General features: G+C 46.2%; 1 protein-coding gene across 2 annotated transcripts; it reads left to right on the forward strand.

Annotated features, from left to right (window-relative positions):
* Positions 1-34: 34 nt before the first annotated feature.
* On the forward strand, positions 35-27,014 carry CALR3 (calreticulin 3). 2 transcript variants are annotated; one of them, XM_069592749.1, is made up of 9 exons: positions 35-200; positions 415-516; positions 6,450-6,653; positions 14,804-14,898; positions 19,702-19,890; positions 20,996-21,103; positions 21,186-21,314; positions 22,159-22,251; positions 26,493-27,014. In XM_069592749.1, exons 1-9 carry the CDS (start codon positions 110-112, stop codon positions 26,634-26,636), a joined length of 1,155 nt encoding a protein of 384 aa, XP_069448850.1. In that variant the 5' UTR covers positions 35-109; the 3' UTR covers positions 26,637-27,014. The 2 variants fall into 2 exon arrangements, with proteins under 2 accessions (XP_069448850.1, XP_069448851.1); XM_069592750.1 differs by lacking the exon at positions 19,702-19,890 and having other exon boundaries at positions 41-200.
* The last annotated feature ends 306 nt before the right edge of the window (positions 27,015-27,320 follow it).

Consider the following 27,320-nt stretch of genomic DNA (forward strand, 5'->3'; position numbering starts at 1 on the left):
CATAATCGCGAGGCGTGACGGGAGCTGTAGTTCCGGGGCGGGCCTGGCGGGCCGCGGAGACCGCCGGACGCGCAAAGGGGCAGTTAAGAGAAGTGGTGCCGCACGGTCCATGGCCGCGGCTCGCGTCCCGCTCTGGGCAATCTGTGTGCTGCGGGTGGCGCTGGCCACCGTCTACTTCCAGGAGGAATTTCTAGATGGAGGTGAAGGGGCGACGCCGATGGTGGCGGGGGTGTAAGCTCCCGCATACCCCGTTGCCCATTGGATGGCCTGAGTTGCCATTTGGCCCCGGCCTTTAGACGAAGGATCGGTGGTATCAAAACCCTGAAGCTTCGAAGCCTCGGGCGTCCCCATCATTCTCCCCACGACACGCATTAACAATTTTCAGCCCTAACTTGTGTTATTTACCCCTTACAGAGCGCTGGCGGAACCGATGGGTACATTCCACTAATGACTCCCAATTTGGGCATTTTAGACTTTCGTCCGGGAATTTTTATGGTCATAAAGAGAAAGATAAAGGTTAGTGTAGGAAACGTGAAATTAAGTTTCAAGGTAGGTGTGGCACACCCCAACACCCATTTCACAATTCGGGAAACAGGCCTGGGTAGGGTTGTTTTGTCTTTTCTCTCTTTAGAAGAGACCAAGATGATGCCTTTTTACAAGCGCTAGTCAGATGGGTTTGGAGACCGGAGGGCCTTAGGCTCCAGAAGGAAAAGATTAGAAGATACTTCTCATTTTTATTTTCAAGTTAAAAAAAAAAAAAGGTAAAAGTTACATGCTGTCAAGTGGATGGATCTTAGGGGGTCCAATAGAATGAGTATAGTTTGTGACTGGACACCCAGATCAAGATAGGAATTTTCAGGCCCCACTGCCACCCCTAGAGGCAAGTCCCCCGCCCCCACCCGGCCCCAAGTCAGTACCCTTCTGGTACCAAGAATAACCTCCATTCTGGCTTCTCATTCCTAATAATTAAAAGTAGATAAACTACTGCCTGTTTATTTATACACTTAGTTAGATTTCTAAATTTTTTTTAATCTACCTCAAGGCTCAGTCACAGCATGTGGGAACTTCCGTTCTGTGGCGAGATCTTTTCCTTGCCATGCACGAGCTCTCTAGCTGTGTCACCCTGGCTTAGGTGCTTAGTATGTGTGATCTTGGTTCCCAGAACAGAGCCTGAACCTCTGTCTCCTACATTACAAGGCCAGTTCTTAACTGCCGGACCACCAGAGAGTCCCCTCTTCATTGTTTAGTAGTTGGAGAAAAAAGAAAGGGAAATAGTATTTTGTGATGCATTAAAGTTATACGAAGCGCTCCATGCAGTGTCTGAAATTTCACAGTCCATAAATAAAGGGTTAGTGGAACACAGCCATGCTCACTTATTTGCATACAATCTGTGCCTGCTTTCAGATCACAATTCTCAAGGCAGAATTGAGTAGTTCAGACTCTCAAAAGTGTAAAATGTTTATTCCCTGGCTTTAACAGAAAAAAGTTTACCAACCGCTGATTTAAATGAAAAGTTCCCCTCTTCACCACCTTCCGTTGACCTTCCATTCATCTTCCATCTTGGCCTTGTTACACCAATGATGCCCTAACACCCGGCAACCTCTGGTTTTGAAATGTACTTGCATTGTTTCATAGATACATGGTGCTCCAAATTGTCAGGCTGTAGTGGAAAAAATGGAGTTGAAAATAACAAGTTCTATGAAGCTTGTCTAAGGAGTGGAGTTGTCATTTGTTTTTTTCCACCACAATATTTTTCCTTCCTCCAGCCAGAAATGCTGGGACTCTAGACTCTGCATTTCATTCACTCCAGCACGTGTCTACTGAGAGCAGATACAGGCAAGACACTCAGTATACTGGTTAATTCCACCCCTCATGGTGGCCCCCCAGGATCATGACATAGAAGTCACGGATGGAAAAATCCACAGAATTTAACTAGACAGAGAAGAGAGGTGCTGAGAGGTGATGGTGATGGCTGAGGAGTGGGGTGAGTCAGATGGCCTTCAGTTCAGTTCAGTGGCTCAGTCGTGTCCACTTCTTTGGGACCCCGTGGACTCCAGGCTTCGCTGTCCATCACCAACTCCCGGAGCTTGCTCAAACTCATGTCCATCGAGTTAATGATGCCATCCAACCATCTCATTCTCTGTTGTCCTCTTCAAGTCCTCCTGCCCTCAATCTTTCCCAGCATCAGGGTCTTTTCAAATGAGTCAGTTTTTTGCATCAGGGGGCCAAAGTATTGGAGTTTCAGCTTCAAATCAGTCCTTTCAGTGAACACTCAGGACTGATCTCCTTTAGGATGGACTGGTTGGACCTTCTTGCAGTCCAAGGGACTTTCAAAAGTCTTCTCCAACACCACAGCTCAAAAGCATCTATTCTTCAGTGCTCAGCTTTCTTTGTAGTCCAACTCTCACATCCATACGTGACTAATGGAAAAACCATAGCCTTGACTAGATGGACCTTTGTTGGCAAAATACCATCTCTGCTTTTTAATACGCTGTCTAGGTTGGTCACAGCTTTTCTTCCATGGAGTATGCGTCTTTTAATTTCTTGATTGCAGTCACCATCTGCAGTGATTTTGGAGCCCCCAAAATAAAGTCTCTTACTGTTTCCACTGTTTCCCCATCGATTTACCATGAAGTGATGGGACCAGATGCCATGATCTTAGTTTTCTGAAGTTGAGCTTTAAGCCAACTTTTTCACTCTCCTCTTTCACTTTCATCAAGAGGCTCTTTAGTTCCTCTTCACTTTCTGCCATAAGGGTGGTGTCATCTGCATATCTGAGGTTATTGATATTTCTCCCGGCAATCTTGATTCCAGCTTGTGCTTCATCCAGCCCAGTGTTTCATGATGTACTCTGCATAGAAGTTAAATAAGCAGGGCGACAATACACAGCCTTGACATACTCCTTTCCCAATTTGGAACCACTCCGTTGTTCCATGTCCGATTCTAACTGTTGCTTCTTGACCGGCATACAGATTTCTCAGGAGGCAGGTCAGGTGGTCTGGTATTCCCATCTCTTTCAGAATTTTCCACAGTTTATTGTGATCCACACAGTCAAAGGCTTTGGCTTAGTCAATGAAGCAGAAATAGATGTTTTTCTGGAACTCTCTTGCTTTTTAAATGATCCTACGGATGTTGGCTATTTGATCTCTAGTTCCTCTGCCTTTTCTAAATCCAGCTTAAACGTCTGGAAGTTCACAGCTCACTACTGTTGAAGCCTGGCTTGGAGAATTTTGAGCATTACTTTACTAGCCTGTGAGATGAGTGCAGTTGTGCGGTAGTAATTCTTGGCATTGCCTTTCTTTGTGATTGGAATGAGAACTGACCTTTTCCAGTCCCGTGGCCACTGCTGAGTTTTCCAAATTTGCTGGCAGATTGAGTGCAGCACTTTCACAGCATCATCTTTTAGGATTTGAAATAGCTCAACTGGAATTCCATCAACTCCACCAGCTTTGTTTATAGTGATGCTCCCTAAGGCCCACTTGACTTCACATTCCAGGATGTCTGGCTCTAGGTGAGTGATCATACCATCATGATTATCTGGGTCCTGAAGATCTTTTTTGTACAGTTCTTCTGTGTATTCTCGCCACCTCTTCTTAATATCTTCTGCTTCTATTAGGTCCATACCATTTTTGTCCTTTTTTGTGCCCATCTTTGCATGAAATGTTCCTTGGTATCTCTAATTTTCTTGAAGAGATCTCTGAAAGTGAAAGTGAAAGTCACTCAGTCGTGTCCAACTCTTTGCTACCCCATGGACTATATAGTCCATGGAATTCTCCAGGCCAGAATACTGGAGTGGGTAGCCTTTCCCTTCTCCAGGGGATCTTCCAAACCCAGGGATCCACATTGCAGGGAGATTCTTTACCAGCTGAGCCACCAGGGAAGTCCAAGAATACTGGAGTGGATAGCCTATCCCTTCTCCAGCGGATCTTCCCAACCCAGGAATTGAACCGAGGTATCCTGCATTGCAGATGGATTCTGTACCAACTGAGCTACCAGGGAAGATCTCTAGTCTTTCCCATTCTATTGTTTTCCTCTCTTTGCGTTGATCACTGAGGAAGGCTTCCTTATCTCTCCTTGCTATGCTTTGGAACTCTGCATTCAGATGGATATATCTTTTGTTTTCTCCTTCGCCTTTTGCTTCTCTTCTTTTCTCAGCTATTTCTAAGGCCTCCTCAGACAACCATTTTGCCTTTTTGCATTTCTTTTTCTTGGGGATGGTCTTGATCACTGCCTTCTGTACAATGTCACCAACCTCTGTCCATAGTTCTTCAGGCACTCTGTCAGTCACATCTAACCCGTTGAATCTATTTGTAGAGACAAATAGATGATGTATGATTGTAAGGGATTTGATTTAGGTCGTACCTGAATGGTCTGGTGGTTTTCCCTAATTTCTTCAATTTAAGTCTGAATTTGGCAATAAGGAGTTCATGATCTGACCCATAGTCAGATCCCATTCTTATTTTTGCTGACTATGTAGAACTTCTCCATCTTCGGCTGCAAAGAATATAATCGATCTGATTCTGGTATTGACCATCTGGTGATGTCCATGAGTAGAGTCATCTCTTATATTGTTGGAAGAAGGTGTTTGCTATGACCAGATGGCCTTAGAATTGCCTGGATGGTGACAGGAGGGACTGCAGATCATCTGACAGAGGTAGCGGGAGGGGGAGAATGGAGAAGAGAGAAGCAGATGTGGGAGTGGGGAGTCAGCGGTGAATTCAGGCTTAGACATACTGATGTAGAATGCCAGGTTCATTCATGATGGCTCTCAGCATAGGCAGTTATGGGGACAGGAGTATGTTGCACAGAGGGTAGGTTATAAGAAGACTAGTTTTCAGGTTTGTCTTTCTTGTTTTAATATAAGTATAGTTGATAGTTGATTTATAATATCATTTAGTCTCAGGTGTACAGCGCAGTGATTCAGTTATATATATATATATTTTCAGGTTCTTTTCCTTTATAGGTTATTACAAAATATTGAGTGTAGTTCCCTGTGATATTACAGTAGATCCTCGTGGTCAGGTTTGTCTTACAGTCCAGTATAAGGTAAGGGATTGGTTCAGAGCCATGAGGCTGCTGAAAAAGGGAGTTTGGTCTTGAAGTAAAGGACTAAGCTTGTATAAGATGATTCTCATGACAAAAGGATGGTTGTCTTCGTAAAAAGAGCCGCTACACAGGGGACAGCTTGAACCAACTCACCCCATGCGGTGAAGCACCTTTTTTTTTTTTTCCAGATCAGCACTCTGTTCTCCTTTAGCTATTGTGTCTCGAAAGTAGCTGTTTTATGATGAGAATTAAGGTAAAGAAGTAGGCTGCTCCATGTATTTATTTATTCAACTTAGCATTTTGTATTGGGATATAGCCAATTAACAAACAATGTAGCGAAGGGACTCAGCCATACATGCCCAGGTATCTGTTTTTCCCCAGACTCCCCTCCTATCCAGGCTGCCACATAGCAGTGAGCAGAGTTCCCTATGCTTCACAGTAGGTCCTTGTTGGTTCTCCGTTTTAATGTAGCAGTGTCTACATGTCCATCCCAAACTCCCTAACTATCCCTTCCCCACATCCTTCCCCCCTGCAGCCATAAATTCATTCTCTTAAGTCTGTGAGTCTCTTTCCATTTTGTAAATTCATTTGCATCATTTTTTAAAATATGGATTCCACATATAAGGGCTTGCATAGGATATTTCCCCTTCTCTGTCAGACTTACTTCACTTAGTATGACAGTCTCTAGGTCCATCCATGTTGCTGCAGATGGCAATATTTCATTTTGTAAAGAATTATTTAGTCAGTTTCGACTGCACCGGCCTTCATTGCTGTGCTCAGGCTCTCTCTAGCTGTGGCGAGTGGGGGCTGCTCTTCACTCATGGTGCGCAGGCTTCTCATGGCGGTGGCGTCTCTTCCTGCAGAGCGTGGGCCCTGGAGCACGTGGTCCTTAGTAGTTGTGGTACACAGGCCTGGTTGCTCCAGGGCATGAGGAATCTTCCTGGATCAGGGGTCACACCCATTTCCCCTGCACTGGCAGGCAGATTCTTAACCACTAGATCACCAGAGAAGTCCCAGAATGCTCCATTTTTTAACCCAGTCGCTACAAAGCTTCCTTGTATATTCCCACCCCTTGGAAAATGAAGGGAAGCAAAATGAACCTTTTATTTGTAATTAGACCGCATATCTGTCAGTTAGAACTGAAGCGTGTTTATAACTTAATACCTAACTTGTATATTAAATACAAAAACACATACATAGGTACGTGAAACAGAACTTCTGTAGCAGTAGCGAGCCTGTTAGTGACAAGCCCATCACATGTTATCGTACAGATGTGCTATGGGTGCAGGATCAACATAAATGGTTGGGAGGTTTATCATCGGGGTAGGAGAGGATAGCCATTTAATTCCTGCCTTGCGGACTGGTGTCATTCCTGTTCCTTCATGAGTACTTTTTATTTAAAGGTCTGCAAACCACTCAAAACAGCCGATTCTATGCCATCTCTGCACGGTTCAAACCATTTAGCAATAAGGGGAAGACTCTGGTTGTTCAGTACACAGTGAAACACGAGCAGAAGATGGACTGCGGAGGGGGCTACATTAAGCTGTTCCCTGCAGACACGGATCAGAAGAACCTGAATGGGAAGTCCCAGTACTATATTATGTTTGGTGAGTTTCGATAGTACTGACAATCATTTCTGGTGATTTTTGAAAACCCCTTCCACTTATAGGATCCTTAGATTGACTTTGCTCAAGTTGTGTTGAGAATATCTAACGGAAGGTTTTTAGTACTGTTAAACCTAATTAATTTGGATAGGGCATGGCAACCCACTCCAGTATTCTTGCCTGGAGAATTCCATGGACAGAGGAGCTTGACGGGCTACAGTTCTTGGGGTCACAAAGAGTCGGACACAATGGAAATGCCTTAGCATGCCCACACACAGATTTAATTAATATAGCAGAAAGGCAACCATATCATTCTATTGTTCTAGGGAGACAGTTATTTATTCAATATTTATATAACCCAGGTATTTTGAATGCCTCAGGAATGAATACCTTGACCATGGGCCATGTCAGCCCAAAGCCTGTGTGTATTATGGCTGGTGAACTAAGGGTGGGTTTTTAACTTTTCTTTTTGGCTACACTGCCTGGCTTGCAGGGTCTCAGTTCCCCAACCAGAGGCTGAATCTTGGCCATGGAAGTGAAAGTCCAGAATCCTAGCCACTAGGTCTCCAAGGAACTCCTAGGTGTTTAACATTTTTGAATGATTAAAAAAAGGACAGTACTTTTGATCCATAAAAATAATAGACACTCAGATTTCAGTGTCCACAAGTGAAGTCTTAATTGGAATGCAGCCTCTCTCTGCTCATTCGCATCTTGTCTGTGGCGGCTTTCAAGCAGCAGTGGCAGAATTGAGTGGTCATGACAGAGAATATGTACTTCACAAAACCAAAACTATTTACTGTCTGGTTCCTTACATCAAAAGCTTGTGGACTGCAGCTGCTACTGCTAAGTCACTTCAGTTGTGTCTGACTCTGTGCGACCCCATAGATGGCAATCCACCAGGCTCCCCCATCCCTGAGATTCTCAAGGCAAGAACACTGGAGTGGGTTGCCATATCCTTCACCAATGCATGAAAGTGAAAAGTGAAAGTGAAGTCGCTCAGTCGTGTCTGACTCTTAGCAACCCCATGGACTGCAGCCTACCAGGCTCCTCCATCCATGGGATTTTCCAGGCAAGAGTACCACAGTGGGGCGCCACTGCCTTCTCCGTGGTGACTGCTAGAATACAGTAAATGTCTCTCAACACCAGGAGTAATTAACATCTGTGCTGGAATTGGGAAGGGACCACATTTGGCTATAGGAACCAGACATAACTGAAGTGTGTGGATTCAAAAACCTTTAAGAATGAGGATTCTGGGAAGATGGGGGAATAGGAAGCACCAGGAATCTGTCTCCCCACCTAGACAACAGTTGCACTGGCAGAATCTTTCTGATGTAACTGTTGTGGAACTCTGGAGTCAGTGGAAGTATTGCACCTTCCAGCAGAAGACTGGGGAGGTCACTGGCGGTGAATTTCAGTTCTTTGCCTGGTAATACCTACCCATCTCCCACCTCTAGCCACATGGCTGACAGACAGCTGTGCACCCTGTTCCTGGAGCAGCTTTTACTGGAACCAGGGTAGGCAGAAAGGATCCTGTCCTCCAAATAACAAAGATCTGGGATCCGATGGCTGATTCCTGCTTCTGATGGTAGAGGCACAGGAAAACAGATGGCCAGCCATTGTTGTCACACCTCCATACGTTGTTGTAAGCCTCTCCTCTTCCCCCTGCAATGAATCCCAGGAAACTAAAAGGGCCAGAACCCTCCCTTCCCACCCTTCATTTTTCACCTTTCCCCCTTTAGGAAACTAGGCATTAAAGATTAGGACATTAAGAAAACAAATGCATATGCAAGGGAAACTAAAAAGTGACTGCACATACCCAGGAAAACACTCAGAAAAAAACCTGAGAAAACACTGTTTATGTCCCAGGCTGACCCTTGGTGCAAAGTGAGCCTTCAACAAATCAAGCAAGAAACCAAAAACAACAAAGCAAAGCCTACAGAAGGAGGAGAATCCAATTTCCAGGGTTAACATTAGACTCAAATGTCCAGTGTTTAGCAAATAATCACAAAGTATACAAAGAAGCCAGAATGTATGGCCCATTCAAATGAAAAAAAAAAATCAATATCAACTGTCCCTGGTAAAAAGGACTAATGACAGACCTGTTAGACTTAAATATCTGTCTGAATGATTCTAAAAGAACTAAGTGAAGATGTAGTGAAAGTCAAGAAAAATATGAGAAAGTGGAAATACAGTAAGGAGATAGGAAAAAAGCAAAAAAAAAAAAAAAAGAAGAAGAAGAAGAAGAAAGAAAGCCAAGGATATAGTAAACTTAACAAGAACTCAACCTCAAATTCTGGAGTTGGAAAGTACAACTGACGTGAAAAGTTCACTGGAAGAGTCAAAGGTAGATCTGAGCATGCAGAAGAAAGGATCCAAGAACCTGAAGATAGGTTGGTGGACATGATTAAGGCTGAGAAGCAGAAAGAAACAAGACTGAAGGAAAGCGAGCAGAGCCTAAGGGACCTATAGGACACCATCAAACAAACCAGCGTGTGCACTGTGGGAACTGCATAAGGAGGAGAGAGAGAAGGGAGCAGAGAGGATATTCAGATAAAAAGAAAAACAATGGCCTTACAAATAGCTGTGAAGAGAAGAGAAGCGAAAAGCAAAGGAGGAAAGGAAAGATATTCCCATTTGAATGCAGAGTTCCAAAGAATAGCAAGAAGAGATAAGAAAGCCTTCCTCAGTGATCAATGCAAAGAAATAGAGGAAAACAATAGAATGGGAAAGACTAGAGATCTCTTCAAGAAAATTAGAGATACCAAGGGAACATTTCATGCAAAGATAGGCACAATAAAGGACAGAATTGTTATGGACCTAATGGAAGCAGAAGCTATTAAGAAGAGATGGCAAGAATACACAGAAGAACTATACAAAAAAGATCTTCATGACCCAGATAATCACGATGGTATGATCACTCACCTAGAGCCAGACATCCTGGAAAGCGAAGTCAAGTGGGCCTTAGGGAGCATCACTATAAACAAAGCTAGTGTAGGTGATGGAATTCCAGTTGGCTATTTCAAATCCTAAAAGATGATGCTGTGAAGGTGCTGCATTCAATATGCCAGAAAATTTGGAAAACTCTGGAGCGACTTCACTTTCACTTTTCACTTTCATGCATTGGAGAAGGAAATGGCAATCCAGTGTTCTTGCCTGGAGAATCCCAGGGACGGGGAAGCCTGCTGGGCTGCCGTCCATGGGGTTGCACAGAGTTGAAAATGACTGAAGCGACTTAGCAGCAGCAGCAGCAGCAGTGGCCACAGGACTGGAAAAGGTCAGTTTTCATTCCAATCGCAAAGAAAGGCAATGCCAAAGAATGCTCAAACCACCACACAATTGCACTCATCTCACACGCTAGTAAAGTAATGCTCAAAATTCTCCAAGCCAGGCTTCAGCAATACGTGAACCGTGAGCTTCCAGACGTTTAAGCTGGATTTAGAAAAGGCAGAGGAACCAAAGATCAAATTGCCAACATCTGCTGGATCATGGAAAAAGCAAGAGAGTTCCAGAAGAACATCTATTTCTGCTTTATTGACTATGCCAAAGCCTTTGACTGTGTGGATCACCGCAGACTGTGGCTAATTCTTAGAGAGACAGGAATACCAGTCCACCTTACCTGCCTCTTGAGAAATCTGTATGCCGGTCAGGAAGCAACAGTTAGAACTGGACATGGAACAACAGACTGGTTCAAACAGAGAAAGGAGTACATCAATGCTGTATATTGTCACCTTGCTTATTTAACATATATGCAGAGTACATCATGAGAAACGCTGGGCTGGAAGAAGCACAAGCTGGAATCAAGATTGCCGGGAGAAATATCAATAACCTCAGATATGCAGATGACTCCACCCTTATGGCAGAAAGCTAAGAAGAACTAAAGAGCCTCTTGATGAAAGTGAAAGAGGAGAGTGAAAAAGTTGGCTTAAAGCTCAACATTCAGAAAACGAAGATCATGGCATCTGGTCCCATCACTTCATGGCAAATAGATGGGGAAAAAGTGGAAACAGTGTCAGACTTTATTTTTGGGGCTCCAAAATTACTGCAGATGGTGATTGAAGCCATGAAATTAAAAGACACTTACTCCTTGGCAGGAAAGTTATGACCAACCTAGACAGCATATTCAAAAGCAGAGATGTTACTTTGCCAACAAAGGCCCAGCTAGTTAAGGGTATGGTTTTTCCAGTGGTCATATATGGATGTGAGAGTTGGACTGTGAAGAAGGCTGAGCGCCGAAGAATTGATGCTTTTGAACTGTGGTGTTGGAGAAGACTCTTGAGAGTCCCTTGGACTGCAAGGAGATCCAACCAGTCCATCCTAAAGGAAATCAGTCCTGAATATTCATTGGAAGGACTGATGCTGAAGCTGAAACTCTAATACTTTGGCCACCTGATGCAAACAGCTGACTCATTTGAAAAGACCCTGATGCTCGGAAAGATTGAAGGCGGGAGGAGAAGAGGACGATGGTTGGATGGCATCACTGTCTCAACTGAATAAACTCTGAGAGTTGGTGATGGACAAGGAAGCCTCGTGGGCTCCCATGTCTCACATTTACTCTTGAATTTAAAGTCTGGAATGAAAAAGGTCTTTCTTTAGATTAAAAAAGAATTTTAAGTGGCTCAATTTGGGTTATGGTAATTACTCCCTCAAAACAGGATGGCAGAAATATCTGGCAAAAAAAAAATTACCACCTGTTGAATTAGAGATGATTTCACAAATATTTAATTTAGTTGGATTTGGTAAACAAAAGAACTGCAAATATCCACCTAATACTACCTTTAAATACACTCAACATGTCTGCTACATGTAAATTGCAAAGCAGCATATTTTGGAGTAAAAAAGATATTTAAAGTTTTCTGTATTATTTTGTTTTTAACTCAAAATCAGTTACATTTCACTGAAATCCATTGTGTCAGTCTTAGAACACTTCCTGTGATTTCTTAGCTGTAGTTTTTGGTTTGAGAGCAGCTTGAAGAGGAAGAGAGGAATATGTTTCACTGGGCCCTTCCAGGTGCCTTAACTATGCGACCTTAGATTATGTTTAACACGCTGGAAATGGGTAATGTGGCCCCCATTTTGCAAATAAGGAAACTGAGGCTCAGAAAGATTAAAATACTTGCCCCAAAGTCAGGTCAACCCCACTTCAGAGCCCATATGCTTCCATTCTTCACAAAAATCCATTCCTGCATAACTATTTTATGATTGCTGTTAATGGAAAAAGTCCAGATTTTTCTGGTCAGATCTGGGCACATTCTGAAGCTGAATTTAATAGTAAAAGCATGTAGGTACTTAGAGAAGAAATTTCTGACCAATTTCGAGGGAAAAATAAATTTCATCTTCCAATTCCAAGGTAATAGTTCAGTTCAATTCAGTCACTCAGTCGTGTCCGACTCTTTGCAACCCCATAAACTGCAGCACGCCAAGCCTCCCTGTCCATCACCAACTTCCAGAGTCCACCCAAACCCATGTCCATTGCGTCGGTGATGCCATCCAAGCATCTCATCCTCTGTCATCCCCTTTTCTTCCTGCCCTCACTCTTTCCCAGCATCAGGGTCTTTTCAAATGAGTCAGCTCTTTGCATCAGGTGGCCAAAGTATTGGAGTTTCAGCTTCAGCATCAGTCCTTCCAATGAATATTCAGGACTGATTTCCTTTAGGATGGACTGGTTGGATCTCCTTGCAGTCCAAGGGACTCTCAAGAGTCTTCTCCAACACCACAGTTCAAAAGCATCAATTCTTTGGCACTCAGCTTTCTTCACAGTCCAACTCTCACATCCATACATGACCACAGGAAAAACCACAGCCTTGACCAGATGGATCTTAGTTGGTAAAGTAATGTCTCTGCTTTTGAATATGCTGTCTAGGTTGGTCATGACTTTCCTTCAAAGGAGCAAGCGTCTTCTAATTTCATGGCTGCAGTCACCATCTGCAGTGATTTTGGAGCCCGAAAAATGAAGTCTCTCACTGTTTCCACTGTTTCCCCATCGATTTGCCATGAAGTGATGGGACCTAGATAGCATAGTCAAAAACAAAGACATTACTTTGCCGACTAAGGTCCGTCTAGTCAAGGCTGTGGTTTTTCCAGTAGTCATGTATGGAAAGTGAGAGTTGGACTGTGAAGAAGGCTGAGCGCCCAAGAATTGATGCTTTTAAACTGTGGTGTTGGAGAAGACTCTTGAGAGTCCCTTGGACTGCAAGGAGATCCAACCAGTCCATTCTGAAGGAGATCAACCCTGGGATTTCTTTGGAGGGAATGATGCTGAAGCTGAAACTCCAGTACTTTGCCCACCTCATGCGAAGAGTTGACTCATTGGAGAAGACTTTGATGCTGGGAGGGATTGGGGGCAGGAAGAGAAGGGGACGACAGAGGATGAGATGGCTGGATGGCATCACTGACTCGATGGACGCGAGTCTGAGTGAACTCCAGGAGTTGGTGATGGACAGGGAAGCCTGGCGTGCTGCGATTCATGGGGTCGCAAAGAGTCGGACACGACTGAGCGACTGAACTGAACTGAACTGATGGGGCCAGATGCCATGATCTTAGTTTTCTGAATGTTGAGCTTTAAGCCAACTTTTTCACTCTCCTCTTTCAGTTTCAGTAAGAGGCTCTTTAGTTCTTCTTAGCTTTCTGCCGTAAGATAAGGGTGATGTCATCTGCATATCTGAGGTTACCCAGGGTAATAGACTTTCACAGAAATAGTTCACATAGCTTTTGTTTTTTTAAAAAATTAAACTCTTTTCCAGCAATAACAACAATAACAAAAAGAAATTTCATAAACCACACATCTTTAGGGAACTCCGCTGGGAGATAGATGTGGTGTTTTTTGTCCTTCTGTAGGATGCTATTTCCAAGTTCAACTTCGCATCTACTCTGACAAATTGTTAATATTCTTTAAGTAATTATGTGCAGCCTAGTTCTCTCTTATTTAATCTGGAGGTTCATCACTACACGTTCTAGAAGAAATTGCAGTCATCTGCTTGTGTTTTCAGAGTTTGTTAATGGGGGTGGGTACAGGCTCGGGTCTGTGGATGTGGTGGACTTCTTTTTGAGACAGAAAGACACACGGACGCTCGAATACATTCCTACGGGTTCAAGTCAATGAAGGCGCGACTGGGTAAATCCAGACATTCTCAGAAGGCTTGACAGATTTTCCAGATCCCTCCTGTAAACCTGGTTTAAAATATTCAGAACTTCTTAGTCTTTGAGCAAGGAATAGAGTACTCTACAGAATTCCATTTCCTTAGTGACTGAAACTTGATCTCATACCAATTTAAAAACCATTAACTTTGTTGTGTGTTTATTTTTTAATGTGAACCACTTTTAAAACCTTTATTGAATTTTTCACAATATTGTTTCCATTTTATGTTTCTTTGTTTTTTGGCCGTGAGATGTGTGGGATCTTATCTCCCTGATCAGGGATGGAACCAGCACCTCCTGCATTGAAAGGCAAAATCTTAACCACTTGACCCCCAGGGAAGTCCCCAAAATCATTGAATAGAACTTCTTACAGACTTCACCATTCATCAGAATCTACATACTGATCGTAACCTCTCTTTTGCTTAGGATGTGGGGATATTGTTAAGAAAGAACATCTATATATGTGTACATTTTCTTGGAGCATAACAATAATAACAAATATTGAGCGTTGCCATACTAAAAGCTTTACATATATTGGCCCCTTGAATTAGCTTTGTGAAGTCAAGATTAACACCCCCATTTTATAGGCTGGGACACTGAGGCAGGAGAGGCAAATACGTTATTTGCAAATATGTGTCAGCATGGAAGGTGGCTGGGATGGGAGCCAGGCAGTCCAGCTCTGGAGCCCTCCTGTGGGTACAGGAGCCCTGGTCTGAGCTTCCGAGGGAAGGTCTGAGGTTCAGACTGCATGTGGCGGGGACGCTTACCAGACTGTAGACCTTCCTTTTCTTCCTCACCTGCTGGCTTACCCTTGAGCTCAGAGTGGCTGCGGTGGCCATGACCTGAACTGAATGTCGCCGTGCATTTAAAGAATCTCCCTGCGGGCACCTGCTTATTCCCAGACATGCACGCTCCCCGCATCTTTGTGTACTGTTTCGGGAGAATGGTGGGGATACTGCTGTGGTGATGTGTTACGGAAGGAATCTGAGAGCGGTTAATTTTTGTTTGCTTGTTTGTAGGACCTGATATTTGTGGATTTGACATCAAGACAGTTCATGTTATTTTACATTTCAAGAATCAGTATCACGCAAACAAGAAATCAATCAGGTGTAAGGTAAATGCTTTTCTATTAAATTGGTGATCGTGTTAACTCTTGAAAAGATGATAATGGGAGTTTGTAGAAAACAGTTTTGACCTTAAAATAGTTAAGGGAACCCTGGGCTGGGGGTGAGCCTTGTCTGTCCTGTCCCCATTTTCCAGTTTAGTGTGCCCATTAGACACACTTGCCCAGAACTTGGATTCGATTGGGTTCTGAAGTCTTTGGGGTTTTCTTTTTTTTTTTTTTTTGGATGAAAAATTATTTTATTTTAAATTTAAATGTACAGTTTTTTTTAAACTTTTTATCTTATGTTGGGATATAATTTAACAATGATTAACAGTGTTGTGATAGTTTCTGGTGGACAGCAAAGAGATTCAGCCAGGTATACATAGAGAGACATGTATCCATTCTCCCCCAAACTCCCCTCCCACCAGAAGGGCATACTTGCTTCTCACCTTGAGCTGTGACATCCATTTACAATTTGCTTCATAAGGGTTATAGCAGAATGGTGGTGTTTCAGCCCTCATCATCATTGGGCTTCTCAGGTGGCGCTGGTGGTAAAGAACCCACCTGCCAGTGCAGGAGATGCAAGAGACTCAGGTTCGATCCCTGGGTAGGGAAGATCCTCTGGAGGAGGGCCTGGCAACCCACTTCAGTATTCTTGCCTGGAGAATCCCATGGACAGAGGAGCCTGGAGGGCTACAGTCCATTCAGTCACAAAGAGTTGGATGTGACTGAGCAACTTAGCACGCATGCACATCCATCATCGTTAAGGAATGAAATATTCAAGATAAAAAATCACTCTGGAGAAATTAATCTTCCAAATAACAAAACTTTTTTTTCTAAATATTTATTTGTTTGGCTGAAATGGGTCTTAGTTTCAGCGTGTGGGATCTAGTCCCCTGACCAGGTATTGAACCCAGGGCCCCTGCTTTGGGAGCAAAGGGTCTCTAGCCACTGGACCACCAGGGAAGCCCCCCAAAACATTTTAAAATGGGAATATTTCTAAAATGAATGCATACATCCTTTACCTTTTTACCCAGAAGATCCTGTGAAAATGGCACTTTAGGTCTTTAGGGCCTGTTTATACTCAATGATCCTGCCCCAGGCTTCTCCAAAGAGGCAGCTTGCATTAAGTCCCTGGTGTCTGGGCCTAGGAAGAAGAAGTAGCCTCCCCAATGTACAGCCCCCACTTTGAAGGTAAGCACCAGGAAGTAGGGACTTGTCCCCTGAGCAATCCCCAGCACCCATAGCCTCTGGGAATCTGGGCAGAAGGCCAGTGTGTTGCCAAGATGATTGACAGCAAGGAGAGGGAGCATACGCGCGTGCTCAGCCACGTCCACTCTCTGCAACCCTGTGCACTGCGGCCCGCCAGGCTCCTCTGTCCTTGGGATTCTCTAGGCAACAATACTGGAGTGGGTTGCCATGGCCTTCTCCAAGGGATCTTCCTGACCCAGGGTTCAAACCCAGGTCTCCTGCTTTGCAGGTGGATTCTTTACCAACTGAACCACTGGTGAAGTCAGAGAGCATCCATACTTGCCTCTTAGTCCTGAGCAGTGGGTGTGGCTTCCTTACAGAGCCCCAGTGAGTCTCTGCAGAGTGGTTTCTCTCGGAGTCCCGCCTGCTGACCTGGTGGTTCGAAAGAGTCAGCAGGTCTCCCTATATGTGAAGACCTGACGCCCTCCCTTGGGGGAGTGAGGAGGAGCTCAAATTCCAACTCTTCCTCCTCCGCCTTAGTGTTGGACCAGCGGGCACGTCTTCGTGATTGACTCCTTTTCAACGGCAGCTCAGGTGTGCGAGGATGGAAAGGGGTGACCCTGCCAGACGGAGGCTGTGAGTTCTGGCCTGCACTGTGCCTGGGAGGCCAGAACTGGGTCACCTGGAGGCAGCAAGCCTACAGGGCCCTGGGCGGCACTGGCAGGCCAATGAAGCCCTCGGATGGGTGCCGCTATTTCTGCAAGCCTGCTCGAAAAATAAGAGATCAGTGTGTTGAGGGAGCTTTGGAGCCTCGGATCGTAGCAGCGAATCGGCGTTAGGGCCTCCTGGGTGAGGAGTACGGTTTTCTTCACAGGGCTCCGATTCTCTCTGTGATGCTATAAAAGAAATGCAGTGGTCAGCCCTCTGAGGTTTTCCTGGAGGAGGGCTGGTCTGCATTGTTAGAAAAACACCTCGGATGTTCTGGGGAGGGAAGGAGAGCGCAACAGGCAGAGAGAGGGATGTTAGATCAAGGCTTCAGCAGGGTGCAGAACCCAGGAGCATTTTATTTTTTTTCACTTTTGTCTGCGCTGGGTCTTCTTTGGTGCACAGACTTTTCTCTAGCTGCAGCGAGCGAGGGCCGCTCTCCAGTGGTGGTGCGTGGGCTTCTCACTGTGGTGGCGTCTCTTGTTGCGAAGCACAGGTCTAGGGTCACAGTCTTTAGCAGCCACAATTTGCAGGCTCTAGAACACAGGCTCAGTAGTTGTGGGGCACCGACCTAGTCACTCAGCAGCCTGTGGGATCTTCTCTGGCCGGTATCAGCAGGCAGGCTGTCTACCACTGAGCCACCAGGGAAGCCTGGAACCTGACAACGTTTTGACAGATGATTCCTGTGTGGGGTCCGAAAGACTTGGTGATGTTTGGAATGTGGATGTTGAGGGTGTGGATGATGATTCTCAGCAGCATTGCTGTTAAACAGGAGGGGAAATAAAGGCCAAGAAAGGGGTCAGGACCGACTCAGGGGTCGTGTGTAGAACAGCTGGTTGGAAAATCCTGGCTGATGCTGAGGAAGCATGCGTGTGTGTGCCCACTCACTCAGTCGTGTCTGACTCTTTGCGACCCCAGAGCCAGCCAGGCTCTGCTGTCCATGGGGACTACTGGGGTGGGTTGCCATTTCCTCCTCCAGGAGATCTTCGCGACCCAGGGATTGAACCCAAGTCTCCTGTGACATGAGGGAAGAGTAAATTGCTGGAAACTTTGAATCTGAAGCTTGGCTGACAGGTGGGATTAAGGATGTTGGTTTGAAGCTGTTTGCATATGTGAGAGTGTAGCTGTTATCCCTCAGGAGGCTTGAGCTTGTGGCCAGATCTCAGAGGGTGCCAGCCATGGGGCCAGCCAGCTCAAATTCTAAGCTAAGAAAGGTGAGTAGAGACAAAGGCAGGCAGAGAGCAGGGGGAGAGCATTGGAAGAATCATGCATTCAGCTGTCAGAGCAGACTACAAGGGTTGAAGGAGACACAGAAGAGACTGTAGTGCTGATTCTGAATAGAGTTATTGGCCACACAGGACGGCAGATCAATGGGGTACTGAAAAAAAATTTTTAATTGTATTTATTTACTTTTGTCCATGTGGGGTCTTCATTGCTGGGCGGGCTTTTCTCTAGGTGCGGCGAGTGGGGGCGACTCTCTCGTTGGGGTTCGTGGGCTTCTCGTTGCAGTGGCTTCTCTCGTTGGAGAGCAGATTCTGGAGCGCTTGGCCTTCATATTTGCGGCACTTGAGCTCAGCAGTTGCAGCTCCCGGGGTCTAGAGCACAGACAGGCTCAATAGTTGTGGCGCACAGGCTTCGTTGTTCCACAGCATGTGGGATCTTCCCGGACCAGGGACTGAACCCATTTCTCCAGCATTAGCAGGCAGATTCTTTACCACTGAGCCACCAGGGAAGCCCCTGAAAGTGTTTTGATTTGGCTTTTAGCAGGGAGAGACTCCTCCTGGCAGGGCCTTTATGCTGGGGTGGTGGTTTTCAAACCTGAGTGGTGTCAGAGACCCTGGAGGGCCTGTGAAGGTGACCAGAGGGTCCGCTGAGTTCCAGTGCAGCAGATCAGGGCTGACCTGGGAATGAGCATTGCCCCTGTACCCCCAGTGACACTGATGCTGCCGGGGTATGGTGCTGGGGTCCCCTCTGCTGGTGACAGGCATATCCTGGGAACCCCCAGCTTCCCTAGGCATCTTCCCACCCACCTTCCAACCTTCCTTTATTTTATTTATTTTTGGCCGCACTGTGCGGCTTGAGGGATCTTAGTTCCCCAGGCAGCGATTGAACCCATGCCCTCCTGCAGTGGAAGCATAGAGTTTTTAAATTTTTTTTAAAAAAATACATGTATTTGACTGCATTGGTCTTAGTTGCATCTTTGGGATCTTTCATTGCAGCGCACAGATCTCTAGTTGTGGTACCCAGGATCAGTAGCTGTGGCCTACACGGGCTTAGTTGCTCCCGTCATGTAGTTCCCCGACCAGGGATCAACCCTCATCCCCAGCATTGCAAGGTGGATTCTTAACCACTGAACCACCAGGGAAGTCTCCAGACCCCTTTTATTGAATGTTAAATGCTTTCCTTATGTCCAGTCTGGGCTTTTAACCATGCCCAAGAAAGAAACCAGGCCTACCCCAGCCAAGCTTCAATTGTTGGACGACTCATCAAGAGAGTGTTAGGAAGTTCTCCCCCGTGTTGAGAAACAAGGTGGGCTGCATTTGGTATCTTTCAGAACACTGAACAGGAAGTTGTTTTCCATACAGCTTTTCCTAAGTCAAACAGCACAATGATCCCTTGGTTCACACCGATCTACTCCATCATGATTGCCTGGGAGGTTAGAGGTGAGAGCTGTTGTCTTGGCCTAGGAAAGGGGTCAGCCACACAGGGAAGGCTGCCAGTAGTGAGGAAGTACTCTACGGAGGGGTGACTCTCCTGTAGGACACCCTTTCGTGGTCAGGTCAGCCCCTTTCTAGAGTGTCTCTGCTTGTGTTTACAGTAAGGCTTTGACCCATGACAACGTGCACTGCTTACCTAGACCTGCCTTGAAACATCGAGGGTCTCACTCTTTTCTTCTTCTCCCCGCAAAACATGCAGGTTGATAGTTTTACACACCTCTACACTCTGATTTTAAGACCAGACCTCACTTATGACGTGAAAATTGACGGTCAGTCAATTGAATCCGGAAGCATTGAGTATGACTGGCAGTTAACGTCACTGAAGAATATGGAGAAGGCATCAGCAGAGGCTGAGGGTTGGGACCAGGCTGCCAAGGACAAATCCCAGGTGTGAATTCTTCCCGCACAGCTGCTAGAAAGCGGAAAGCGTAGTTTGTGAGTACCCAGGTGCTGTACACCTGCTGCCTGGCTGGTAGTGATGGTGACAAGAATGAAACCAGGAGCCCTCCCTAGAGCTCATGTGCTGAACCCGCCGCACAGCTGCACACCTCAAGGCATTGTGAAAGAGTTAGAAGTATTTGAGATGAAAGCAAGAAGGGTTTGTCATCTTAACCGATACTTTTATTATTTATTTTTATTTATTTGGCTGCACCAGATCTTGGGCTTCCCAGGTGCCTCAAGTGGTAAAGAATAATCTGCAGGCTGCTGCAGGAGACTTGAATTCGATCCCTGGGTTGGGAAGATCCCCTGGAGGGGAGCGTGGCAACCCACTCCAGTATTGTTGCCTGGAAAATCCCATGGACAGAGGAGCCTGGTGGGCTACAGTCCATGGGGTTGCAGAGAGTTGGACACGACTGAGCATGCTTGCACCTGTGCCAGGCCTTAGTTGTGGCATGTGGGATCTTAAGTTGCCACATGTGGGATCTTAATTCCCTGACCAGGGATCAAACCCATGGCCCCTGCAATGGAAGCGTGGAGTCTTAACCACTGGACCACCAGAGAAATCCCAGACCAATGTCTTTTTCCAAAGAAAGGAAAAATGCATCAGCAACCTTTATAAAAATGATTTTCTTTTCATTCTGCATTTGAACATGGTATTTTTGAGCATCATGCTTGTGACCGGCAACCAAGCGCCCATGACCGTAACAGGTGTGTATTAGTTTCCTCTCGATGTTCAGTCAGTGAGTCTTGCCCCCCTCTTTGCGACCTCATGGACTGCAGCACGCCAGGCTCCTCTGTCCTTCACTACCTTCTGGAGTTTGCTTAGATTCACTTCCATTGAGTCAGTGATGCTGTCTAACCAAAAGGACCGCAAACTGTAGGCTGTGGTTGAAACCCCTGGTGAGGTTAGGAACCCCAGCACTCAGCCCCTTCCACCATCAAGTTGAGGAGGAGAAAAGTGCACCCGGGGTCACAGGCCTGCCTCTGCCTCTTGGCAGATTTCCTTTCTCAAAGCTGAGAATCTAACTTTTCCCCCCTGCACGCATTTGAAGGACTGGGAGAAGCATTTTCTGGATGCCAGTGCCAGCAAGCCGAGTGACTGGAAGGGCGAACTGGACGGGGACTGGCAGGCAGCCATGCTCCAGAAGCCTCCATACCAGGTGCGTATGTGGCACCACCTTCCTGCCAGCCCCTTCCCCACCCGTGTCCCCGGGGACCAGCACATATGGTTTGTTGTTGCAGGATGGCCTGAAACCTGAGGGCATAGACAAAGATGTTTGGCTCCATCAGAAGATGAAAAACAACTACTTGACTGAATACGATCTTTCAGAATTTGAGAACATTGGTGCCATTGGACTGGAGCTTTGGCAGGTCGCTCGTTTTGTCTGTCTGTTGTTTTCTGCACTGGGTCTCTGTTGCCATGTGTGGCTCAGTAGTTGTGGTGCATGGGTTTAGCTGCCCTGAGGTATATGGAATCTTCCAGGGCCGGGGATCAAGCCCGAGTCCCCTGTGTTGGCAGGTGGCTTGTTAATCACTGGGCTGCGAGGGATGTGCAAGTCGCCGGGTTTTAAACTTGCTCTGGTTTAATAACTCTGAACTTCAGCCTGAACTCCTGCTCCTGTCGTGCACCTGGCACCCCTACCCAGACCCAAAACTTGCAGTCCTAGATAAAACGGACATCCTTCCTGTCCTCTGGACACTTCTTGTCTGCCCCCACACGGCCCCTGGAAATCTGCCTGGAGCTGACCTTGTGGTGCATATCAGCTTTAGGATAAGATTGCAGGTTGTGATGTAGTGGGTCCAGGGTGGAGCCTGAGATCCTGAATCCCTAGCGATGTTGACACTGCCCATCCATGGCTCACACTTTGCAAAGGAAGGTTCTCAATCAGCGGTTCTCAAACATCACTGGATGCTAGAGTCCCTGGGGAGACCTTCAAAGCCCCTATGTCAGGTCATACACCAGACCTGCTAAAGCAGCATCCCTGGAAGTGAGACCAGGCATCAGCAGTCTTTGTCAATGTTCTCAGTGGTCCCCATACACAGCCAAGTTTGAGGACCAGTGCTCTGGAGGGAACTGACATTCCAGAAAAGGGTTTCAGCGAGTGTTAATGTCGACAGCTAATCTCTGTGACAGTACTGAATAAATCACCAGTTTTGATTTTGTGGGAAGTTTCCTTTTCCACACCAGTAACAAAGGGCTTATATTCATCCACAGGTGAGATCCGGAACCATCTTTGATAACTTCCTGATCACAGATGACGAAGAGTATGCTGAGAATTTTGGCAAGGCCACCTGGGGTGAAACCAAGGTATGATGAACACAATGAGCTGTTTTGTTTTTTTTTTTTTTCAAGAAGACAGCCCTGTATTATTTATGTATGCATTGGGCTGTGCTGGCTCTGTACTGTTGTACGTTTGCTTTCTTTAGTTTTGGTTGGTGGAGGCTACTCTTCACTGCAGTATGAGGGCTTCTCGTGGCAGTGGCTTCTCTTGTTGCAGAGCACGGGTTCCAGAGCGTAGGCTCAGTAGCTGTGGCGCATGGGCTTATTTGCCCCGCGGCATGTGGGATCTTCCCGGACCAGGGATTGAACCTGTGTCCCCCGCATTGGCAGGTGGATTCTTAACCACTAGGCCACCAGGGAAGTCCATGAACACAGTGAACATTGCTTTTGTTATTCATTTATTTCCATACTTGAGTCTCACATATAGAAAAAGGTGCTCTACTTTTTCTATAATAAACACCCCACCCAGATCAAGACATAGAACGTCACCAGAGCTCTAGGAGCCTCCCCATGTCCCCTCCCAGCCGGCACTCACCCCCAAAGGAATGGCAGTTCCTCTATTCCATCACTGCAGATGGATTTGACCTCCTTTTGAAATTCATATCAATGTAGCTACCCATTGCTTATTCATTCAGGCCGTGTTGTGAGGCTCGTTTGTATTTTCCCATAGAGCAGTAGCTTGTCCTTCGTTTGTGAATATTCTAGAAGCTATGCATCTGTTCTCTGTGGATGCAGCTTTGGGATGCTTCCTGCTTATGGCCTCAGGGATAAGCTGGTTCCCGTCATTCCTGTACCATCATTCCTGTACCTGTCTTTCAGTGGCCACATGCCCAGGAGTAGATGGAGCAGTCACCAGTTCATATGCAAACAGTTTCCAGCGGGTCATCCTATTTACATTCCCTTCTGCATGGATGAGAATTTCAGTGCAGAAGGGAATGTAAATCTTCGGCCATGCTAGGCATTACTGTCAATTGCTGATGAGTCGAATTTATTGAAGTCTGATTTACGTGCTGTGCAATGTACAGTTCCATGAATTCTGACACTTATACTCATGAAAACACCACTAAAAATCAAGATGTAGAACTATTTCGTGTGTGCGTGTTCAGTCCTGTCTGACTCTTTGCAAGCCCATGGACTGTAGCCCCAGGCTCTTCTATCCATGGGATCTCCCAGGTAAGAATACTGGCATGGGTTGCCATTTCCTTCTCCTGGGATCTTCTCAACCCAGGGATTGAGCCTGATTTTCTTGGATCTTCTGGATTGGCAGGCGGATTCTTTACCACTGTGCCACCTGGGAAGCCCAGAACAATTTCGCCACCCCCAGAAGTCTCCTTGTAACCAAGCCCTCCCCTACTCCAGCAACTGCTGATGATCTGGTCTCTGTCCCTATTGGACTTTTTGTTAAAGTATTGACAGTGTAGTGTTAGTTTCAGGTATACAGCAAAGTGCTTTCTCTCTCTATGTGTGTGTGTGTGTGTGTGTGTGTGTGTGTATTCTTTTTCAGATTCTTTTTTCCTTATAGGTTATTACAAGATGTTGAATATAATAGTTGTTCCCTGTGCTGTACAACAGGTCCTTGTTTTTATGTCCCTATAGTTTTGCCTTTTCCAGAATGTCGTATAAATCGAATCATGTAGTATAGGGTGGTCTTCTTCTGTCTTTTTCTTTTTTGGCCTCACTGTGTGGCACATGGAATGTTAGTTCCCTGACCAGGGATTGAACCCGTGCCCCCTGCATTGGGAGCATGGCGTCTTAACCACTGGAGGCACGGAGTCTTTCTGAGTCTGCTTCCCTCACCAAGCGCAGTGCCTCCCAGATTTCTCCATGTTGCTGGGGTTTCATCAGTACCTTGTTTCTCCATCTCACTGAGTAGTTTATCTGCTCACCAGCTAATGGACATTTGGGTTGTTTCCAATTTTTAACAGTATGATCAAAGCCGAGAACAATTTCGTATATAGTTTGTGTGTGTGTGTGTGTGGATGAGTGCTTTTGTTTCTTTCGGTTAAAATCCAAGATGGGGTTTGCTGAGTTGCATGGTGTGTCTTTAACTCTATGAGACATTGCCAGACTGGTTCCCGAGGGGCCACACTGTTCTGCACTTCCTCCAGTCTCCCCAGCACTGGGGATTGTGGGTTTCTACAAGTGTGTCGTGGTACCTCCCTCTAGTTTTGTGTGTATTTCTATGATGAGGAATCGAGGTGGGCACTGTTTCATGGTTTTTGTGGCCATTTGGATATCCTCATTTGTGAAATACCTGTGTTCTTAAACTAAAAAAAAAAAATCTTTTGGCCCCACTGCACGGCATAAGGAATCTTATTTCCCCAACCGAGGATCAAACGCAGCCCCCCTGCATTGGCGGCACAGAGTCTTCACCACTGGGGAAGTCCAAAATACTTGTGTGTTAAGATGTAATACCTGTATGTTAAGATGTAAGTTTTGTTGTTAATCAGGTATGGCAAGACTCCCAGACCAGGAAGTGGCCACCATCAAAAAAAAGATAATTTGTTTTACTAACAGATCCTGAGAGGAGGGGCCACGCCAGGCCATGCAGGGCCACATGGGGAAGCACCAGTGTTGGTCAGGAGGCAGAGGGAAAAGGTGGAAGATATGAGCAAAAAACTTTGGTTTGGTCTCTGCAGGAAGGAGTAGATGAAGCAGGATAAACAGGCTTAGGATTGTCTAGTTTTAAGAATTTCTGTGGGCCCTGGGGCACTAGTTCTCTATCACCTGGCAATGGGATAAATCAGATGAGATATCAGCCCTGAATATAAAAAGCCCAGTAGTGGAGGTGGTTAGGGACGTGAGCTCTGGATGTAGCTTGCATATGAAAGGAGTTCTTGCAGGCATCGACTCTCTAAGACTCAGTCCCCTTGGAGGGGCTGTCCCTCCCTGGGTCAGCAGGGCCCCACATGTCAGACCGATAGAGACGGGTCACGTCCGTCACCCTGGGACCAGCTGCAAAGTGGGTGCTTAAACTTTGAACATTTCATGGCATTTCGGGGGGAGGCTTCCCCTTCACTGATAAAAGGTGGTCATCACTAAGGGATTTTTCTTATGAGCCATTTCTTCTTGAATCTGATTTCTGCCACAAAGGCTTACTAAACTCTTTTCGGCAATGACTTCGGGAACCTCCTTGACATGTCTGCACTCAGTCTGGGCCTTTCTTTTAATTGCACAAGTTTGGAGTTTCTCATTTAGGCTCTGAGGCCTCTTCTCATCTGTCCCTTACTGGTCAGCTGGTTGAAAGACAGGCCCAGGTGCTCTGGGAATGGAAGAAGGAGGGGGTATTTGTTTCCTGGGGCTGCCATAACAGTGTCACCACAGACTCGCTGGCTTAAAGCATCACATCACAGATGGGCACTTCCCTGGTGGTCCAGTGGTTAAGACTCTGAGCTTCCACTGTAAGCAGGGTGGGCTCGATCCCCGGTCAAGGAACGAAGATCCCTCATGCCACGAAGCTGGTCAAAAACAAAAAAGCCCACAGCAAATGTATTCTCCCAAATTCTGGAGGCCAAAAGTCCAAAATCAGTATCAGTGGGCTGAAATTAGGGCATCAGCAGGGCTTTGCTCCCTCCAGAGGTTCCAGGGGAGAACCTTTATTTCATCTCTCGCAGCTTCTGAAGGGTCCCGGTGCCCTTGGTTTGTGGCCACATCCTCCCAGTCTTTGCCTGTGTCTTCACACGGCCGTCTCCTCTTCTGTCTCTGTTTGTGTCAAATCTCCCTCTGCCCCTCTCCCAGGAGAACACTGTGATGGAATTTAGGGCCCACTTGGTAAGCCAGTAGAATTTCCTTATCTCAACACGCTTAATTTAATCACATCTGCAAAGCTGTTCCCCCTACATAGTGTGTGTGTGTGCGCGTGCTAAATCGTTTCAGTCGTGTCCAACTCTTTGCAACCCTGTGGACCATAGCCCACCAGGCTCCTCTGTCCATGGGATTCTCCAGGCAAGAATACTGGAGTGGGTTGCCATGCCCTCCTCCAGGGGGTCTTCCCCATCCAGGGATCAAACCCACATCTCTTTCATCTGCTGGATTGGCAGGTGGGTTCTTTACCACTAGCGCCACCTGGGAAGCGCTCTCCTACTTCATATAAGGTTGCATTTCCAGGTTCCAGGAATGGGGACCTGAATGTCCTAGGGGGCTTCTTTTCAGTTGACCCCAGCTGGTGTGGAGGCTTCCAGGAGGCAGAGGCAGGCAGTATGCTGACACCCAGTCAGCCCTCAGAAAGCATAATCCCTGGCCACTGGGTTCTTTGTTTTTCTCCCCAGGGCCCAGAAAAGGAGATGGATGCCATCCAGGCCAAGGAAGAAGTGAAGAAGGCCCAGGAGGAGGATGAGGACGACATGCTGATGGGCAGGTTTAGTGGGCGAGAAAATAGCTTCAAAGGATTCCACGGAAGGAACGAGCTTTAGCCATCCCCACCCCAGATAAAGATGACTGGTAAAACCTTGTTTCTCTACTTTATTCTACCTTTAAAAGCGCAAATGTCCGCATACGTGGTCATTTGTCTAGTTTTCTTTGAAAAATGTTCCTGTTCTTCTCAGTGGGGTGGGTGTGGTTGTCCCCGAGCAGTCTCCCCTCCCCTTCCCTCTCCTCCCCCCAGGTCCCCCTTGTTCCAACCTCCCCCCATCCTGGTACCCAGAAACATTTCCTCTGGACAAACCCAAGTGCTGGAGGAAGCCCGAGGCCGGTGAGACTCTGGCCAAAAACACCACACTCTCTTCTTAATCCCCCTCACTGAATGTTTTATAAAAAAAAAAGTAGTAAAACTTACTTTGAGAAAGGAGAAATGATGCTTTATTGCTTTGGGTTGTAAATTACTGGGGCCTCCCTGATAGCTCAGTTGGTACAGGAGACCCCGGTTTGATTCCTGGGTTGGGAAGATTCGCTGGAGAAGGGGTAGGCTAGCCACTCCATTATTCTTGGACTTCCCTTGTGGCTCAGCTGGTAAAGAATCCACCTACAATGCGGGAGACCTGGGTTTGATCCCTGGGTTGGGGAGATCCTAATAACATGGGAAACTTTTCCAATATGGAATCTTTATGCAGCACCCTTGGCCTGGAAAGGTTTTGCATGCCTCCCTTGCACGCTGGTTA

The sequence above is a fragment of the Ovis canadensis genome, chromosome 5 (assembly GCF_042477335.2).
Source record: "Ovis canadensis isolate MfBH-ARS-UI-01 breed Bighorn chromosome 5, ARS-UI_OviCan_v2, whole genome shotgun sequence".
Classification (NCBI taxonomy): Eukaryota; Metazoa; Chordata; class Mammalia; order Artiodactyla; family Bovidae; genus Ovis; species Ovis canadensis.

Excerpts from the sequence above, each read along its gene's own strand:
- CALR3 (XM_069592749.1), top strand. The coding sequence starts at position 110 with ATGGCCGCGGCTCGCGTCCCGCTCTGGGCAATCTGTGTGCTGCGGGTG. Across the intron at positions 14,899-19,701 it reads AGAAATCAATCAGGTGTAAG|GTTGATAGTTTTACACACCT; the intron begins GTAAATGCTTTT and ends CAAAACATGCAG. Across the intron at positions 21,104-21,185 it reads TCCAGAAGCCTCCATACCAG|GATGGCCTGAAACCTGAGGG; the intron begins GTGCGTATGTGG and ends TTGTTGTTGCAG.